Here is a 17,031-nt window from a genome sequence, read left to right as displayed (position 1 = left end):
AGTACCCTTGCTGGTTGAGGCAGCAGCCTGGCTGTGTGCTGGGGCTGGGCACAGCAGCTGGAGTCACTGCCCTTCTCCTGGGGAAGCACAGAAGCAGTTACACCTGCAGAGCATTGGCTTCCTTGGGAGCAGTCCCTGAGCATGCACATGTTGGTCAGTTACTCTCGATGCATTCTGGTATCGCTAGCTTAAGCCCTCGACATGCACAGCACTACAAGAACATTCTCTTCCAGGATCTGTGACTGACAGCTGTTAAAAATCAGAACTTCAATTTTGCTTTCAGTTTTTGCAAAAGGCTTTAATTGTGTAACTACAGCAATGTGCTCACAGCGACTTTCAGAACAAGTACAAGGTGTAGTTTTTGACTCTGCAGTGGACAGAAGGCACATTCATAAAGCTCTTTCCTTCTATAGACAATTCATAAATTGACTTTCCTTAGCAAATACAAAACTGTACACTAGCCAGTGAAACGAACAGGAGCAGCTATAGTGATGATACAGAGAAACTGAAGTTAATGTGCAAAAAGACAGTGGCATCTAGCGGGATCGAATAAACATAGAAATGCCATATACAAATTTTAATACAAATACCTATAAAAATCAGAAAAGTGAATTTGCATTTTAGTTTCAAATAGAACTTTAAGGGAAATTACAGTTGATACAATTTTCTTAATTATTCCAGTTGGAGAAACATTAGCTTGCATAATCCCTACAAATTATTTCACACTGCTCTTACAGTGGAAAATAGTAGAGACCAGACAGTCTGCTGCACAGAAGATGCCTGGAATTCAGAATTAAAAAAAATAATGGCTACTTTCCAATGTTAGGGTGGTCAAGGTTACGAAAGCCTTAGGAGGAATTGGAGGAACAGCGCTGAAGGAGTAAAGTGTGACAAGTATCGCAAACACGGACAGGTTTGGGATACGATGGCAGTGCAAGTTCATTACTGGAACAAGTGTTGCAGAAGATGTCCCCGCAGTTTCTGCAGTGATGCTACAAACAGAGAGAATAAGCACAGCTGCCTAAAAACAGAGCGTCACGAGGAGATAAATCAGACCTTAAAAAAAGCGTTCGGAGTCCACTGACATCATCCTCCAATTCCCAACCGGCCCAACCCTCCCAGCAGCACTTCTGCCTGCACTGAGGCCTGAACGCGGCCAGGAGCTGCGCTCGCCCCGGGCCCTGCAGGCGGAGCAGGCCTGGCCAGGGGCTGGAGGAGCTGCTCCGCTGCCACTAAGCAGCTCTCTGGATCAGCACGCAGCCAGGCCCGTGCTTTCAGGAAAGCACACGCAGGCCCGGCTCTACAGGGAAGAAATTTGGTGCTTGTGCTGCCGGGCGGCCTGCGCAGGCACCCGGAGCTGTCCCAAACCACGCAGCAGGGCCCCAGCGGCCGTCCCCTGCGACTGAAAGGCACCGAGCACGGCCCGTCAGCATCCAGTCCCCAGGACACACGGCTCGAGGGGGAAGGGAGATGAACCTCAGCACAAGAGAACGCAGCCCGTAACAGCTCCCTACCAAGGAAAGCACCCAAGCAGAAGAACGTTATTTTTAGGATGGGAAATGCCAAATTACTTCTCTATGTAGTTATCATGCCAGAAGATCTGGAATTGAAGCAGCGTCAGTCTTCCCTAGCAAACTGTGCAACAGCACGATTTTTGTTTTCTGTGACAAAAGGAAAAAATAATCCACTGAACAACATTACCTTCCTTCTCGAGATAGAGAATTCCTTTTCACATTGCTTGCAGTGTGTTGCTTCATCATCCTTCAGCCAGGTATGGCCCTAGAAAATTGGAATGAAAACCTCACTGTAGATTCAAATAAATGTATAAAATAAAATTCAAAGGCAGTTTACCAACTTTGTTGGTGTTTTTTAAAAGCCATCTTTTAAGTAGGATAACCGTGGTGAAATGTGAAGGTGTTAAATGAAATGCATGCGCTTAGTCAAAATATCCATGAGAGGTAGAGTACCTTTAGTGCTTTATTTACTTCTTTAATATCTTCCATCTTCAACTTTGATCTGGAAAAAAGCAAAATCATTCCCTCTGCATGACTTTACATTTAGTTGTCTTCAGTTTTACCTGCCATTCCACTGTCCAGCCATTGAATCTAAACTCTAATTCTTCAGTTAGCTCCCTGTTACAACTCTGAACCACTCAGTATCACCAGGAAATTTCGTCACCTTGGGGCTTGCCCCCTTTTCAGTATATTCAGAAGAATGTGGGAAAAGCACAGTTCCACTGCCAGAACTCAGCATTTACTGTATTGTTTCCTATCTCAGCCAGCTTACTCATGCAAGGTCATCCCTCACTTTTATTTCATGGCTGTTTAGTTTCCCGTGCATAGTAATTACCTCCTAAAATTCTCATGTTTATTGATTTTTATAACTGGATGCGCTTTAAAATTATTTGTATTATTTTGATACTCCATCCTCCAGGTTACGTCACTTACAGCAGTTCAATTCCTAGAACTTACTGGCTGAGATGAAGTCCCATTTCTTGAAGAGCTTGCTCCTGCTCCTCACAGACTTTCTCTAACTGCTGCTTCTCATCTTGCAGTTTTCTCAGTTCCTATAAAAATCAAGCAAAAAATTAGATATAAAAAGTTTTTTGTGTGCTAAGTTTGACCTATAACCTAGATCAGTCTATCCAAACTACCCAAGCACTTCACAAGAATAAGCTCCTTTCCAAACCTACCTATTTCTAAGGCTTGATTTTTAGAATTACATGGGTGAACTACCCAGGGGTTCTGCACAAACAACAAAATCATTTAACCATATTTACCAGAAAGATTTTCAGGCTTTAAACATCCGTGAGCATAGCTAGAATGCAGCAGTCCTATGCCCACACACGAGCGTATAGACAGATACTGGTGTACAATTGTGTCTTCAAAATCTAAACTGCTAGATACACAGGAGCAAATTCTCTTCAGGTTAACAAGAATGTTCGCGCTTAAAAAATAAATTGCATTCAGTTGTTTTAAATGCTTGAAAACGTGTTCTTATTTTATTACATACAGTTGAAAGACCTCACACAGTCACTGAAAGCCGTGAACTTGCCATTTCCTACCTGAGCAGGGGTACCTCACCACGGGACAGCCGATGAGCTTTTTGTCCCCAGAGATCCCACCTCAGCTTCAGCTGCTGACTGGTGGTGGCTCAGACACTCATGCAGCTTGGGCAGGGCAGATAGCTTGAGGTGGCCTAGGAGGTTGCTAAGCTGTTTTCATCGCCTGAGCCCTACGTTGCCGTTTCACATGCAGACTTGTGTTAATACCAGCCAAGCTTTTGAAACCCCTCAGGGGACAGTGGTACAGAACAAACACTCTGCTACAGAGGCAATCATTGCACTGCTTCCAAGTCAGCTTTAATCCTGAACATGGGGCGTGTTGGCACTGCGCATACCTTTTTCAGTCCTTCCATTTGTTGCAATTCTGTTTTAAGCAGAGTGGTAGCATCCTTCTCTTGGTGTAGTTCTCTTTGCAAAGTTTGTCTCTGTTCCTTTTCAGATTTTAACTCCTTTTCCAGAGTTGAGCTATTTAAAAATAATTAATTCTAAGAAATAGCAGAAAAATATTCTATAGCATTTAGATAGCAGAAAAATGTTCTATAGCATTTAAGGATAGCAACACTATGAGAAGAAGAAACCTTGCCCAAAAGAGGGCAAAAACTAGAGTGGTGTTCTGGGACATGAAAGAACAGGGGTGTTATGGCAGCAGACATCAAAAACGATATTAGCATTTTCAGGTCACAGAAAACAAGCAGCAATGAATGGCTAGAAGAAAAAAAAAAAACAACCAAAAAAACCAACCCCAAAACAAAAACCCAAAACCAATCCCCACAAGTACATACTTGACTACCTGTGTTTAAACAGCCATGTTTAAAAATGACTCTACCCTGAAGTCTGAACAGTGAAAGAAATGTTTTCTATAGGTATTAGAAGTCTTTAGAGGATTAACATTCCCTAAGAACAGCAGGACACTCCCCAACCCCCAAAGCCCTCCAAAAACCCCAATGCATTTGGATGACAGTCACTTAAATGCTCATCCTACAAGCATGACAGTACCTATCTCCAGATTTAGCAAAAAAGCCATTGAAAGCTCCATTGCTAGTCTGAATGGCCAGATTTCTATTGGCACTCTGTGCTCTCAATTGGATATTCTGGAAAAAACATTTCCAAATCCTCATGCTAACTGTGCATTATACAGAAGCGCTGTGCTTTCCTAGATCTTGCATACTTCTGTCAATACTTGCTGAACCCAATATAATTCAAATCTACCCCTCTTTAGACCTTAGCACAAAAGGAGTAGAAAGCAATTCTTAAAGAAATGGCAGAAGGGAAGGAAAAAAAACTGATCAGATTAAATACCATTTACTATCCAGTTGGGACATCTGTTGCCGACAAGTGTCAAGCCTGCCAGCAAGCTCCTGCTTCATCTTGTTGCATCTTTCTTCTGCAGTCTGCCTTGCCTTTTCTGCATGCTGCAATCTACAAAGTAAGGAACATATACATTTGTTGTAAATTCACATCCTCCTTACCTACACCCTCTCATTCTGTTCACCATACAGATCTTTATAAAAGCTTGAACTGAAAATGTTAGAGGAGAAGAAAATGACTTTTGAAAGCAACTGTTTCTGCAAAAAAACCCAAAAGCAAGAGTCATACCTGTTCTCAAACTAAAGTCAACATGTTTTGAAACAGCCTGCCTATGGAAAGAGCTATGGTTTTCAAATGGTGTCAATTATGGGCATGTTTGCCTGGGAAAAGAGAACAAGGCAAGCACAGAGGGTGATAAGAAGGAGAAAGGAAAAAGAACGTCATGCTGGCACGCATGCCCAAATGTTTATAGGAGGTGTATGGAAGGTCATCCTCTAAAGGTTTCAGCTGGAAACTTTCTGCCAACTTCAGTGTTGACTGTCTGAGCTTGTAATGATTACCTCTCTTCCATTTGTTTCATAGAGGACAACATCTCATTTGTTTTTCCTTCAAAAGAGGATATTGCTTCCGTTTTCTGTTGTAATGAACACTCTGCATTCTGTAGGAATAAGTGAATAGATATTCCAGGTAATACATTTTAGTTTTCCAAAGCACAAAGTGTTAGTGTTTAATGAAAGTCTGCCACTAGATAAACAATGTTTAGCGTGTCACATGGCCATGACTGGGTCTAAGTGGAACGTACAAACAAAATGCTGATAATGCCAGAGCAGACACTCCTCAACTTGTTAAGAGCTCGGAAGAAAACTTAACTGTACTAAGTTTTGACCTATGAGATCGACTACAAGCCCCAAATCTTCTCTTTAGAAACAAGTTTGAAGAAATAAGTCAGACTGAATTGACAGGATAAGAATATCAATTATGATTTGAATGTAACAACTGCACTCAGTCAGCATGGAACCAGAAAGACAAAAAAAAATACAAAATAAATACTGCTTTTGAAAGCAAAGGCATACCTCAGCACTGGGGTTTCACTGGCCATTGCCTTGCAAGTTTCTGTGCATCTGTGAGGGAGGCAAAGGCCAGGATAAAGCCTGAACAGGCATGAGGAAACAGTCCATAAAAACTGAGAGAAATCCCCTCTGGATTTCTGGCACCAGGTATGGGAGGGGAAGTCTAGCTAAACTCTTATTGCATTAATGGAGACAAGCTCTGTATATCTTGTATGAACACTACCACTCCATCACTTCCTTGTAGAAATGCCTATCGGTACATTTTTTGTCCAATTGAAAAAAACAAGACAAAACACCACAACCCACTCAAACAACAAAAAAAACCCCACAAAAACATTCCCAAACCCCTGCAATAGATGACACAAAGGATGGAGAAAGTAAACTCTAAAAACTGCCAGGGTAAGGAAGACAGGCCCAGAAAGCAAAGTGTTTTTTCATTTTACTTCTGCAACCATCTTACATCTGGAGAGCCAGGTCTTATGCTAAAGGGGGTATAATGAAATTCCTAAACCAGTCCAACAACTTTTTGGTAGCTCCAGAGGCCAGCCTGACCACAGAATTCCTCCCTCCCCAAATCCAGTGTTGCCTTTCCACTGGCTCTAGCACTCAGCTGACCATTTGGGTACAGACTACAGGAGATAGGCAAAAATAACTGACAGTTTTCTAATGGTTTAGAGAGGCTTATTGCTGGTTTCTACAGTAAAGTGTTAAATGTGGTGCAGGTGAAAGGCAAGACAACACAGATGGGAAGGAGAAGCAAGACAGTTCCTGGCTGCAGTAAGTCATTTTTTTAAAGACTGATCATTCAGTGGTTAGAACAAAGGACTTCTGCAAACACTTTCTCCCCTGTGAGAGCTCTCCATTTGTCTCAGCGATTGTTGGATGATCCTATGGCATACTATGCAGCATACTCAAGGAAACCCCCTTTCTTTCCAAACATACCCAATATCATACCAATAACTAAGCATATTAAAAAATTAAACAATTCCTTCTACAGTTTTAAAACAGGTATTAAGAAAACTGTTGCATCTAAGTATTACTTCAGATGCATATAAGTGCCTACATGTCCTCAGTGCACGATTAACACGTAAAGACCACCACTACAGCTGTTCTTTCTATTCTCCACTATGTACATACCTGAGATTTGTGAAACATCTGCAAGTTAATAGCCTTCACTTCTTCTAACTGTTGGCGAAGTGCAACTAAAGTGTCTTGTTTTTCATGAGTATCTTTTTCCAGAAGTTTCATGGCAATTTCCATTTCTGTTTTCATTCCAATTTGTAGCTCCAACTCTTTCTCTAGTTCCTTACAAAGAGATTCCCTAGTTACTGCTATGTAGTCATATGTCAGGAATAAGCATTTCCAAAACCCATATAACCTCATACACAAGCTATGTATTACTCTGATATAATAATGAACTATGATTTTACAGAAGAACTAGGTCTCAAACAATACATTAAGTTAGCAAGACCAAAATACTATTTCAGCTCTCCAGATCAGGGCAAGGGTGCAGATCTGCTGGCATGAAGCGTAGAGCTCTGTGTGTAATTTAGCAGCCTGTCAAATGAAGCATTTCTCCGGGCAGCTGGACTTGGGTTGACTTAGAACCATAGGCTTCAGCAAGCCTGGGCAATCTCTTCACCAGTCACTAATTAGCAGTTCACTGTGCAAGTGACTGTTGTGCATATACCATATTTTCCTCCATAAAGACAGTTGCCTCTCTTGTGTTTTGATCTTAGTCTCTGCTATAATAATGCTGGTAGGTTCTTAAACAGGGAAAGACCTTTTATTTTCAGCATTCCAAAAGCCCCAATTTCCAGTTCTTTACAGACACTGTTAATGACCAATGTCCAGCATCTTGCTTGCAATTCCTTTATGAATTCTGAATAGCTGCAAAAAGTGCACAGCATACATCTTATACTTGTAATGCTACCTTAAATGATGCAGAATCCTGTATTTTTCATTTCACTTTCTATAGTTAAGCTTCCTTACCAGCCTAATTTTTTTTTCTTCTTTCAACTGCTTCCAAACATCACTGTACATTTCATCAAGACCCTGGCGTGACTGCTTGTAAGTATCCAATTCTACTTTTGTATCCTCTTTCGTTACCTATAGGAAACATCAGCAAAAAAGCCACATAAGATCACAAAGCTATGTATTTAAAGCATGCCTTAAGTTCTTGTGCGTAACACAATATTTCTATGTGCTATTTCAAGTAAAATCCTACTATTTTACAAGTAATAAGCTGGCAAATGTTAATAAGCTGAAGTTTCAAAGAATAAAGCAAAAATAAAAATAAACCATTCTAATACTTTTAATGCTTTCTCCCTTCTGCAAGTATATGTTTAAGTGTGTAGTAAAGAACAGCAAAATCTACCACCTGTGCCTACCACGCACAAAAACAGTGATCTACGCAGTAGCATGCTAAACAGTGCTTAGCATTCCGGTTCAAAGTGCTTTTGAAAGCACTAACTACAGTCGATCAAAAAAGATAACTTATTTTAAGGATCCTCATTATCTTTAAATAGGTGTCCCACCTCTACACTTTTTTCACTCCGTTCACGAATTAATTCATTTTGTTGTTTTAACTGCTGCTGCTCTTCCTGAAGTGATCCAATTCGGTCAGTTGCTGCTGCAAGCTGTTTACAAAGAGAACATATCTATAGTTAATCACTGTACAAGCATGCAACATCTGGAGGAATTCTAAAGTTAGTAGCTCAACCCTTGTAGCAGGTGCACTGCTCACTTCCCCTTTTGTCCCTTTCATTCTCCCCAGAAGCTGCCTGACCCTTTTGCAGCCACACTCACTATACAGCCTAAATTAATAAGCCCACCAACATTTGTTCACTTGACTTCTGCTTCACACCCTCATAATTATTTTTAAATATTAACTGTGCAAAGAAATGCATCCTAGTGTAACAGGCTAAAATCCACCACAGATCTGTGATCTGTGGTATTAATTCTGGTATGAAATAGAAGTCATACAGCAAGTCAGGCTTGACATTCACTGCTGGAACCTTATGGCATTTTCAAGTGGAGATACCCCAAAAAGTATTGGAAATTGGACTACACAGATACACTCTGAACAAGACATATACATGCATACATATATATATACACATTATATATACATATATATACATTATATATACACACACATATACATTTTTTATATATATATATATATATATATATATATATAAAAATAAAAATAAAACCCCACCACCACAAAACCCAGAACAACCACTATCATGCATGCTGCTGGATTCTATTTCAGTTCCCAGCTAGGAAAGATTTCCTAATTGAAGTGTGATTCTTTTCCTTCTCTTTTTCCAAGTTCTGTTTAACACACATGACAAATACATACACATGTGTATGTGCAGAAGGAAGAGGGACAAGTCATGTTCATTACAGTGGTATGATTACTTTTGGGTGGAGACACAATTGCAAGACAAAAAACTTGATTAAGGAAACCCGTCTACCAAATAGGTGCCCAAAAGCATCTTAACAGCTAACATAACGTAGAAGCTTTCCACAGAGCTTTCCCCATGTGCTGACTCATGCCAGTCCTACCAATCCCCCAGATTCCACTAGTATCAACTCAAATATTTTAGGTCTAAGGTATATTCTTAGGGAGTTTTGCCTCTAATGGAAAAGAGCTATGAGAAATATTTAACAGACCAGACACAAACCTCTTCTTGGAGTTTTGAATTGGTCTTTTCTAAACAGTCTATTTTGTTCTGAAGATCTGCAACCGTGCAACTGCAGCAAGGAAAAGAGATGCATAAAAACAATAAAAGAAGTGCCAATGTCCAACGTTTATTCCTATCCTCAAACCATGCTTTTACCATCTTGCATTTGTTAACAATGAAATACTTTGGTGAGCTGGCAAAAAATCTGGAGGAAGGATAACTGTCCCTCTTAAGCACTGAGAGGACCATGCATTTCCCTACAGTTGGCAGCCTACTGTATTAGTTGGCAGCCCTGTTCTGGCTTAGCTTTTGCAGTCTTAACACCTCTCATGTTCAAGAGGGTAAGTGAGGCCTGCTCCTCCCACTGAATAACCTATGGGGGAAGAATAAAGACTCTTCCTCTGAAGAATGAATTTCCAGATGCACTTGTAATAGTTTTCTCTTGAAAAAGTAGCTCCAAAATCTTCTGTTAGTCACCAATAAGTTTCAAAAAAGTAAACTACTATTACATAGACTTGTTTTCTGCATTGCATATGCCATCAGAAGAGTAAGATTACAAGATTAAACTAAGATTTTGGGAAATAATCAGAAAAGGCATTTCAATATCAGACAAAAATCTACAAGACTGTAAGCAGAGACATTCAAAGCCATACTGGAAAAGCTAAACAGGACAAGTGTTTGTATATTAGAATAGATGAAAATCCCACCTTAGATGTCGGTTGAGCTCTTCCACATAATGCTTCTGGTCAAGGACAGCTGTAATCCCTCCATCTCTAGTTGTAAAAGTGAGACTTTGTTGATTGAGAAGAAACTCCTTCATTCTAAAGTGTTATAGTTTGTACTAGGGTTTTCAGCATAGACTTGCAAACTGAGTTTCTCCTTTTCTTATAAAAATACTTGTGCCTGAGCTAGACCGGAATGACTAGGGAGATGAAGCAGCTGTTTATCAGCTTCTCCTCAGCAGCTATACAGTAAAGTGCTCTGAAGTACCAGAAGCACACAAACTATGAAGTCCCTTCCATTCACTACAGGTCTTCTGGATACAGTGATAGTAACAGTTACAGTCTCTAATTCACATAACATTTCACCTAAAACTACTTTTTTTTCCTCCATAAATGATCTCTCCTACAAAGACAGCTCCTTAACTGAGAGCATTTCTGAAAGAGTGCTTAGAAACAAAGCAGTGATTTAGTAGTGGGTGACCTGGCAGATCATGCCTCCTAAAATCAAATGAAAACACAATCTAAAATTTTGGGTGCTTTTAATTTGGTCCCAGCTCAAGACACAAACTCTCCACACTGTATTGTTGTTAAAACTACCATGGGCTCGACCTTTGAAAATTAGTACTTTGGTTTAGCTAACAAAATCTATTTTGGATTCTCTTTTTCAGATGATAAAAAGAGTTTGAGGTTTCTAACACTCATGTGCTCCCACAGACTGACAGGTTTGTTCTACAAAAACCATACCAACTTAGAATCATAAATTCACCATACATACTGTTTGCCATCACTGTCCTGTGTTTCCTTCAGGTACAAGGAAAAATCAATCACTCCAACCTGAAAAATATATTTAAAATATTAACACACCTTCACAGTGCAATTCTGCATAGCAGCAGGCATTACTTTATATTAGGAAAAAGGTAAAAATCTGAAGCTGAAGTTTAGAGAGACAGGTAATACCTATATTCTTCCTAGCTGAAGCAAATGTGCAAGCTAGTGCTTGTCATAAAAGCATCAAAATAACCATATTCAGTGTGCTCAGTTTCCTAGCAGTTATTAGTTTTGACAGCATTTCCATAAACTGCCACTTAAAGAGATGGATACCTATGTACTTTTTTTTGATTCAATGTGGGAAACATGACAAGCTTCAATACAGGACATTCTGGACAGAGTTCTGGACCCATCTCAGTAAAGTATTTATGGATGTGCTTAATTCTATTAGAATCTCATACCAACTGATGTTATCTAAGCTTTAATCTTCACCTGGGAATCCAAGTCTTCTCCTTTCAAGCAAAGGTTTGCATCAATAACATTCAGTCCAACTAGCAGACCCACAATGACTGCTCCTTCCTCCTCCATCATCAACGCATCAGGTTCATAAAATTCACTAAAAGAAATATTATAAGGCATCACTGCACATCAAAATGATAATAGTACTTCCATCACTAAAATCATATGAACAGTAATGTAGTCCTTATAAAGCACAGCTGATCAGCCCCTTCTCGCTAATTTATTGCGCAAGGCAGAAGATGCAGAACTCTCACAGAGAATACTCGCTCTTCTGTAGGTTCACCGCAAAAACAACGAACAACTTGCTCCTCTGCAGGTTGCAAGAACAAGCTTAAAGTTAAACTGGTCAATTAATGACCTCTCACTACAGCAACGCAAGGTTTCAGTGATTCAGTGAATACAATCTACGTATGTCTGTACTGTTACCTTAATAGATGCTTATGGTCCAAGAGTACTTTGAGATAATCGGCCAGTTTCTTTTGCATGAGTGCTAGATAAAGCCACGCCCTTCCTCTTCCTACAGCAGTCCTAAAATGGAAGGTGCATGTTTTGGTATAAAAAAAAAAGGCGTTTTTTTAAGTAGATGTGTGCAATTCAAAATTCTTCCTTTACAAAGGGAGATGAAGGTTGTTATTTACTAAAACCCCCAAAATTAAAGAAGAAATCCCTGGGGAAATGAAGTGCTGTCTCCAGAACACAGAAGCATTTAAGTATATCCCATTGCTTCAGCAAACATTTTCAGCTCCCACCATAACCCAACTATTGATGCATCCTAGCATTAAAACTAGTCTCTTTCCATCACCCTGAATTACCCAAATTAAGTACTACTAGCACATGCACAAAATGACAGAAAGTCATAAAAGTGAGGGAAAGAAGAGGAAAGAAAATAGCTGTGAAGACTTTACGGTTATTTTTAGCAAGGTTATAGATGTTTCCAAATGCTGTTTTTAATCTGACAGCATTGTTTGAATCAGAAGCACTGGGTATTTTGACATATCCCTCTTATCTCTTGAAGAAGTCAATGCCTCCTACATACCCTCTTTTTCTGTTTGGGAACAAGATCTCATTAAGGAAGGCGAGAGACTATATGAAGGATTCTTTCTCCCAGCAGTATAAGTGAAAAGCATCATCCCCAACCATCAACTTACTTCAACTCTGGCAGATTTTTAACACTAGTTGCTATATCTGATGCTTCAGGACAAAGTTTTTCCACTAGCTCCAAAGGACCAAAAAACGATTTGTTCTGTCCAATAAAAGTCTTCTTCACTAAAATGAGTATACAGAGAAATTTGTGAGGAAAAGTGACAGGCTTCCAACTCCAGAATTACAAATTTTAGTCTACGTTTTACTTGTCTTACCAGCTCTTAACATGTCAACGAAAAGGGGGCACTAAAAATACCTCGACAGTCTAGGAGGCACAGAATACAGGGTATATGAGAAGGTAACCACACAGTTATATCTGTAATACTGATTAGCATCACACGGCGTATGCGATTAATATTAAGGTCACACAGAAGTCAAACTGGAGACACAGCGAGACGCGACACAGGCTCGTTTATCTGCCTCTCCTCAGCGTGGCAGCCGGCGCAGCCGTGGGGGAGCGGGTGCCCACCTTTCAGCCCGTGCTTGAGGCAGTGCTCCAGCACCACGAAGAACTGCTGCAAGGGAGGGAAGTCGGAGTCCAGGGTCCGGCCCAGGCTCAGGGCCGACTGGATCAGGATTTTGATACTGAGCTTCATCATGTTCATGAGGTTGGCACGCTCCTCCATGGCGTGGTATCGCGCACCTGGGGTGGGGGGACACGGGTGGAGAAAGAAAAGCTGCTTTTAGAAACGCACGCCTCCTGACCCCTCACAGCGCTGACAAGAGCGGTGCCTCCCCGGCTTGGTCTCCATCTTGCGGAGGTGAACGGCTTGAGAAGAGCTGGGTGTAAGACACGGGTGAATCCCGCCTCCCCCCCCCCCCCCGCAACAGGCTGTACGCACGGATCGAAAACTGACCCCGGGGGGAGCGGGGCCGCTGCCCCGGCCCTGCCGCTCCCAGCACCCGCCGCCCCCCGCGGGGACACGGCACCTGCGCCCCGGGCCTAGCACCGCCTCAGCGGCCGCGCAGGGCGGGGGGGGAGGGGGCCTACCTGGGCGGCGGGGCGCGGCCCCCCCCGCCGGCTGAGGCGACCCCTCCCCGCCCGCGTTACCACGGCAACACCACACGCACCACTACCCCCCCCCCCGCCACCCCGGCCGGGAACTCTCGCGAGACCGAGCCTGGCGAGGGCGGGCTGCGCCAGGCGCCATTTTAGAAAGAGTCTCTGGTGCGTGGCGCGGGTAGCGACCGGGGGGCCGAGCGCCCTTCGTCAGCGCCTCTCCTCCCCCCCAGACGGGTATTGCTGCTTCTCCCCGCCAAGGCGGGCCAGGCTGTCCTCCCTTAAACCTGAAGGGGGGCGAGACAAAAACAGGCTGCCAGCTACCACTTTTCCTTCAGTCAACAACAGATTCTGACAGAAGCTGCCAACCGCAGACCAGTGGCCACCTAAATGATCTTTTGAGCCAACGCTGTTGCAGTAGGAGAATCCTGCTGTCACCTGTGGATCAAACATGGTCATACTCCCTTGCAGAAACAGCAGTTGCAGAAGACCCAAGTCTTAACAGGTAGAGCCCCTGTGTCAGTCACACGCAAGATTGTTAACACTGTTCCTAACAGTGTGCAAAAATCTCTTTCGGTACTAATTTTCATTATTACCTACCTTTTTGTGCACATAATCTTAATTTAGGATTTAAACCGAGCAAAACTATCAGAAGAGTGAAAAGAGTCATTCTGATCAAATTGATCTTGATAATCACAAAGCACACCAAGTCCTGTCTTCTCAGTAGCCTATTGTATCAATGACTATAGTCAACATAGTGGATGCCTCAAAATTGCATATAATGCCTTGAGATGAGACTGAGGATTAAAATGGCTGTAACATTTTGATGTCAATATTGTCAAGTACACATCAGGAACAGAAAAAAAGCTGACTGCAGAAACACAAAATCAGTGACTTTCTTTGGGTATTGCGGTGTTTCAGTAACAACGCCAACTTATTTTGACGGTTTCCTGAATTTGAATTTTTACTTTATCAGGAATATTTTGCTTGTAAGCCTTGCTCAAGGTACATGTATTATCCACAAGACTTAAAAAAACCCCCAACAAAACAAAACCAAACCTGTGAAGTGTTCTTTATGAACACAAACTTAAACAGTGTCTTAATAAGGGTTTGTATTAAGTTAACTAATACCTTGAATGATATTTTTTAGACTGTTGCAAATTTACACAGTCAAGTACATCTTTTGCAAAACTGTGAACAGGTTGGTACATGCAAAATAGGCAGATATTAGACACATTACCAAAGCCAAGCCTCAAAGATTAGGAACTGGGTTACCTAAGTGCAAAAGATCAGAGACATTATGCTGCAATCTTTACGAATGCGGTCACACAGTCTAGAATCTCATTCAACAGGTTTGTTTTAACATCTTTTTGAAGCCCCATGCCTTGTTTACTGTAATTATTCAGTACGCTTTGAAGTCAGAAAACACTGAAGCAGGAAGAAAAGCTAACAGTTCTCCATTTCTTGGTCTTTACGACTGCAAGTCTTTCCTGATTTGTATTCTTTAGAGTTGTAGTTCCCGGCCTTCTCTGCAAGGCAGGAGGACATAGTTTCTTCAATAGCAGCACTGGTTTTATGATGTGCCTTTCTGTATGTCCAACTGACTGCATAGCACGCAGCACAGTTTACGTGTGATCAACAGATCTGAAGTAGCAGGTAGAGGTTATAAAATCTCTGGAAAAAGATGGCAGCAGGGAACAAGTTGCTAGTTTTCCACAAGTGGTCTTCCAGGCCTCAGCTTATTTTTTAAAAATACCTGCTTTAAATTGAATTTATAGTGCTTGGTCAAAGGTAATAATGAATAGCCAGAACAGGTGATTTAGTGCCGGTTCACATTTCGTATCTAAGTTATGAACAGATTTTTTGTACGGAATTTTCCATAAAACTGATCAACGTATTATCTGAATACTTCGAACAATTTGGGGAGGTAGTGTTGTATTCCCTTATTTTACAGATAAGAAGCTGAAAGATTATGGTAAAAGTTCCATTAAGTGTGGGGGCTCCATTTCAGGCAAGAGAACATTTTATTCCCCACCCCTTGCCAAATGCTGTATGTTGTTTTGAATTGCATCTATTCACAGCATTATTCCAAATGCAACTGAAGAAAATGGGATATTCTGCCCCTCCTCAGGTTAGATCCCAGGTGCTCAAGATGGGCATCCAGGAAACAAATATGTGAAAAGTTTGGTGTGAGACTTAGAGATGCAGAGAAAGACAAGAATCTGTTTTTTTCAGGACAGAGTTAATCTTAACTCTGACTATGCGACACTGAGGAATTTTCACAAAAAATAAAAAAGTCCATCAGCAGTAACTTATTTCACCACGCAGTCACAATTCATCCCCACAAAACTCCACCTTGAATACTTAATATCATTAAAAACAAAAAGGTCAGCACCAGTTAGCAAAACTCAGCTCTATTGCTCCAAAACCATTAAGTACTAGTCTGAGACTCTGGAGTACAAGACTCTAGGCCCAATTATTGCTACATTTGAATGTTTTTGTTTCCATGTTATGAATATCACTGAGGTTTAATTTCCATATGAATTCAACTAAAGCCCTTTTAATTCAGTTTTAAGAGACCTGTTGTATAAATCTGTATGGTTGCTATACCCATGAATACAGATGTTTAGTAAAGCAAGCTGTGGTTAAATAGAAGGCATTTTTAGCGCAGTTAAGAAGTAATTTATAACAAATCTGCATCTTGGTTCACTTGCCCACTTTCTGACATTAAAGCTATATGAGAAGCACAGTATAGTTCCTTCTCCGAACCAGCACACCTAGGAAGGATAACGAATTGACTAGATCACTTACGAGTGCAGTCAGGCTGCTGCTGAGGTGAACTTTAAGGGAGAGGGAGAAAAGGAATCAAATAAAAGCTTACTGCATAAGACTAAAGTCAGTTTTCCCAAATATATTAAGAGTTTAGGAATCTTCTGATTGCAATAAATTTTGTTCCACATCTGTGTTGTTTGTATAATTTTGCTTAAATAAAAAACTGCAGCATCAGGTTTTTAAAAAATAAATTCAAAGTAATAACCATGCATCACGGACACTAAGCAACAGCACTTACGGGAGCAAACTTATTTGCGCACCATAAAAGCAAGTTTACTAAATAAGCATAACCATACTTGTTTTTGCTGTGCTGTCATTGCTGACTGGTTTGGATATGAATCCTACCAAAGATGCAGACTTCAGAGCGTTGCCATAGCTCAGCGCTAAGTTTTCCGAGGCTTTCTTGGCCAGCGACAGGATGGGAGCAGACCACCTCGCTTCTTCCGTTTTCTCTTTTTCCTCGTTTTTCAACTCAGTCGTATTAGGAATCTGTTTTTTGTCAATAATCTCAAAGTCTTCTTTTATTTCCGCGGCAGATGCGGTGCAACTCTCCCCTTCAGCCATCTTTAACGTGTCATATGACACTAGTCATGAGCAATCGAGTCGGCAGCCCCACGCCCTGCCTGCCTGCCTGCCTGCCGGTGGGAAGGCAGGTACCGAAGAGCCAGCTGAACGGTTTTAAAGCAGCTGCATGCATAAGCAGGACTCTAAGACAGGCTTTTCCAGAACTGAGCAGTTTGCTTGATGTTCTGAGTTAAAGACTCCGGGGGGCGGAAGAAGAAGAAAGAGTTTTACTTTTAAACAAATTATGAAAGTAACAAAAATACACTTTACAGGTTCTTATTGCTATCTGTGTTCCCAAACATCATTTTCTATTAGAAAATTTATAGTATCTTTTGACATCCCAGATTTA

At 41.2% G+C, this 17,031-nt stretch overlaps 1 protein-coding gene across 4 annotated transcripts; it reads right to left on the bottom strand.

The window, feature by feature from the left end:
* Positions 1–400: 400 nt before the first annotated feature.
* On the bottom strand, positions 401–16,712 carry RUFY1 (RUN and FYVE domain containing 1). 4 transcript variants are annotated; one of them, XM_052816641.1, is made up of 18 exons: positions 16,415–16,712; positions 12,756–12,929; positions 12,292–12,409; positions 11,570–11,671; positions 11,117–11,240; positions 10,632–10,690; positions 9,842–9,907; positions 9,135–9,204; positions 7,980–8,081; positions 7,435–7,551; positions 6,580–6,747; positions 4,933–5,030; positions 4,364–4,483; positions 3,400–3,529; positions 2,472–2,566; positions 1,968–2,016; positions 1,702–1,779; positions 401–1,021 (listed from the first exon to the last, which is right to left on the bottom strand). In XM_052816641.1, the coding sequence occupies exons 1-18, from the start codon at positions 16,680–16,682 to the stop codon at positions 794–796; spliced, it is 2,166 nt and encodes a 721-aa protein (XP_052672601.1). In that variant the 5' UTR covers positions 16,683–16,712; the 3' UTR covers positions 401–793. The 4 variants fall into 4 exon arrangements, with proteins under 4 accessions (XP_052672601.1, XP_052672602.1, XP_052672603.1 ...); XM_052816642.1 differs by having other exon boundaries at positions 401–992; positions 16,415–16,711; XM_052816643.1 differs by having other exon boundaries at positions 16,464–16,587.
* Positions 16,713–17,031: the final 319 nt, after the last annotated feature.

This window comes from Harpia harpyja, chromosome 20, assembly GCF_026419915.1.
Source record: "Harpia harpyja isolate bHarHar1 chromosome 20, bHarHar1 primary haplotype, whole genome shotgun sequence".
In the NCBI taxonomy this organism is placed as follows: Eukaryota; Metazoa; Chordata; class Aves; order Accipitriformes; family Accipitridae; genus Harpia; species Harpia harpyja.
This window is presented reverse-complemented; position numbering and strand designations above follow the sequence as displayed.